General features: G+C 36.9%; 1 protein-coding gene and 1 pseudogene across 1 annotated transcript; both read right to left on the bottom strand.

Annotated features, from left to right (window-relative positions):
* Positions 1–937: 937 nt before the first annotated feature.
* On the bottom strand, positions 938–1512 carry LOC101650287 (chromobox protein homolog 3-like). The gene has a single exon (XM_045295477.1). It carries the CDS (start codon positions 1487–1489, stop codon positions 938–940), a length of 552 nt encoding a protein of 183 aa, XP_045151412.1. The 5' UTR covers positions 1490–1512.
* A 301-nt stretch (positions 1513–1813) lies between these two features.
* Positions 1814–3606, bottom strand: part of LOC115871325 — a 6562-nt pseudogene continuing 4769 nt past the window's right edge.

The following is a 3606-nucleotide window of genomic DNA, read 5'->3' as shown; positions in this document are numbered from 1 at the left end:
GGGCTACAAGTATACAGGAAAGAAGAAAACCTTGTAAAATAGATTGTGGTGATGCTTGTTTAACTTTTCTTCATATGACAGAACTGTTGACTTATATGGTATTTGAGGTGTGTTCTAATAAAACTGTTTATTTTTTTTAAGTGTGGAAAATTCCCATTACCTTTTAATTCCACTTTTCCATGAACTTCTTCCTCATATTTAGAAATATAAGGGGAAGAATAGATTGATGCTAAAGAAGTCGATAGAGCTCACATTCTATATATATATTTACTTTTCATACACATACATATTGCTGCCATTTATGCACTGGTACCCTTGTATAGCCCGCCACCCCGCCCCATGATTTCTAAAGTTTCTTTAAGTTGATGTAGATGTTTTAACTGCTGCCAAAAATAACAAGAATGCCATAAAACCATCACCAAATACATTTATTGTTTTTTGTGTGATGAGATACTCTATGAATTATATTACTAATTCCAATGATACATCTAACAATGCAAAATCCTCAGGCTTTTAAAAATTTAACATTTTGTTGTGTTTATAGGTATGCTGTGATATTGTTCCATTAATCAGTGATCAGTCCTGAATAAATTACCCAACAGAAAGATTATTTCATATTGATAAGGACAAAGTAATAATCTGTTCTCTTTTTCAACAGTCACAATTACATACCTACATTTGGAAAACACATTTTTTTTCTTTTCTGATAAATGAAGCAACTACTGAAAGCTTTATTTGTTCAAAGTAACCAGTGCTGTTTATACAACAACAAAATAACCCCAACAACTCCCCCAGTACTGCTACAAAAAAGCATATCAAACTTGATTTCCATTAGAATGTAGTTATTCTTCTCACTAATAATTCAAAACAGAAACAAAAAAACCCAAGACCCAAATTTTATATATATATAAATATATATAAAAAGCAATGCAAACAATTACTGAGCTTCGACTTCTGGACAAGAATGCCAAGTGAGTCGCTCTTCATAAAACGCAATGACAATCTGAGGGAATTTCATGTGTGCCTCTTGTGCCAGCACCAAGTCTGCCTCATCTGAATCTTTCCATTTCATGAGAAACATCAATTCCCCACTGCTGTCTGTAGCACCAATTATTCGTTCAGGATCAAGACCTCTGGCAAAGCCCCTTGGTTTGTCAGCAGCATCTCTTTTCTTCTTTGACTTGCTGTCATCAGATTCACTGTCAGATAAAGACTTTCTTTTCGTACCATCTTTTTCTTTACCAGCTTTTTGAGAGTTGAGAAATGCTTCAATTAATTCTGGACAATCTAAATTTTCTTCAGGTTCCCAAGTATTATCAGCATCTGCAAATCCCTTCCATTTAAAGAAATATTCCACCTTCCCATTCACAACACGCCGGTCCAGAACTTTTTCTACCACAAATTCTTCAGGTTCAGCCTCTTCGACTTTTTTACTCTTTCCATTCTGTTTCTTTCCCATTTTTTGCAATGTAGTTTTATTGGAGGCCATTTTTTATTGCAGACTTGAAGAGCTATTACCTTCGGGGCTCGGCGCCCATCGGTTCCCGGAGGGGAGGGAGAGAGAGGAGGAGGGACGGGGCTGGTCGGAAAACACATTTTTTAATTAAAAGAAGAAGAAGGAGAAGAAGCGGTGGCCAACCTGTTTAAGAATGAAAGAAAAGTTTTGAATAAGTGTAAAATTCCATTCTTTTTATTAGAGTGATATTGTAGGTATGAGGAAATTCCAGCTCAACCTCAGGAAAGTGCAGTCCCAAGAATCCCACAGAAAAACTCATTTGCTCCTCAGAAAAGTACTTTTCTTTTCAGAGATTTTTTAAAGAGCAAAATTTACACACGTGTTTCTTAAACTGCTAATCAAGGGATTCAACATGGGCCCTACATTTGTATAAAAATTTCAGGCCATTTTTTCCATGGCCCATAGATTCTGCATCAGAAAGTTGAAGATACATAAAAGTGCTGCCCCACCCCAAAAAGAAGAGAAATGAGAACCCGTCATTATGTGGGAACTGCAGGTGCTGAAGGCTTTGAACCTATACTCGGTGGAGCCGATTGGGAGGGTACTGGAGATGATGAAAGCATAGGAGCTGAAAGTGGGGCTGGTGGACACAAAAATGTTCATGCCAACCAGACATCAGGAGCATAAGTGCTGGTACAAGGAGCTGGGGCACCGGGGGGATGTTACATAGGTAATGGTTGATGTGTTAGCACCACAGAAGGTCAGTTTTGCCATACAGAAAGTGTGGGCTAGGGAACCCCAACATACCATTAAATATGCCCAAATAAAGCAGAGAACAGATCTGAGGGGACAATATAAAATTATATAGCACTGGTTTACATATATCAACATAATGATCATATGCCATTGCTGTCAAAATATAGCATTCAGCAATGACAAAGAAACAGAAAATATAGAGCTGAGTTAGGACTGGATCTCAGAGTTGTAGAGAGTGAAGAAATGTTAAGATCTGAGACGTTGGAAAAAACAGACATGAGATAAGAAGTGGGATGGGGAAACTAAGAAATGAAATGAAGTGTGGATGGCAAGTCAGGACCAAGTGTCAGTTCCATATCTCCCGATCTTTCATAGTATTACTTTGTTCTAACATTTATTGATGTTCCTCTTTCTACTTTCCTTGCGATCACCTTGCTATTTACATTTTAACTTCTGTGCATTCAATTTAAGAACATAATGCATAGACTATCTTTTTCCACTGAGTTTTGAGCTGCCTAAAAAATGATACATACCAGAAAATAAAATATAATCATTGGCTCAAAGATGTGTGGAATATGTTAACACATCTTTTCTTTTAAAAGTAACATTTTTAACACCCAAAGAAAAAATTAGTTATAGGTGTTTTCACCAGGATTGTCTCTCCATACCAAGGCAGGACCTGCTGATGTAAAATATTTGACATAGAAGAATATATAATTATTGAAGTTAGATTAGTTAACTTCAAAGGAGAGAGAGACAGAGAGACAGAGCACTAGTGAGTGCAAGAGCGAGAAAGCAAATGAGTGAAAGAGAGAGGTTATGCCCAATCAGATAGAAGATAAAGAAAGAATACAGGTATCTTCACACCTACAAGGGAGCCAAGAACCCTCGGGGTAACTTCTGTCCCTGTTCTGGAGCCTGCATTCAAAGAACATGAGAGTCGTATGGCTGCAGATCTGGATGAGAGGATCATAGAAAATTAAAAACAAAAAGTCATTGTGAAAACAGATCTTTGTCTTCTAGGGACATTCTTCAGAAATATCTTAACTTTATGATCTCTTATCTATTTGATCTCAGATGAAATCCTGTTCTTTTGCCAAAATATTACCTAGTCATTGTGAAATAAAAGAACATTCACAGTCAAGGGAAGAGCACAAATGAAGACAGGAAGGGTTGGAAAAAAAAGTCTATTGTGCAATCGCTAAAGAAGGGTTGTTTTAAATTTACTTTTATTCCACAGCTAGCACCAATATGTATTGATGTGCCAGAGTGGACAGAATTTTAGAAGGCTGCCAAGGTCCCAGCCAGCCTGAATAAAATTATAGTGTATGAAGAGGGAAGGAATTAAACACCTAATTATATAAATGCCACCCCACTCTTTATCCCAACTGCAT

The sequence above is a fragment of the Echinops telfairi genome, unplaced genomic scaffold (assembly GCF_000313985.2).
Source record: "Echinops telfairi isolate 266 unplaced genomic scaffold, ASM31398v2 ScPeMD7_5592;HRSCAF=6446, whole genome shotgun sequence".
In the NCBI taxonomy this organism is placed as follows: Eukaryota; Metazoa; Chordata; class Mammalia; order Afrosoricida; family Tenrecidae; genus Echinops; species Echinops telfairi.
Note: the sequence above shows the minus strand (reverse complement) of the source record. Positions and strands in the feature narration are given on the sequence as shown.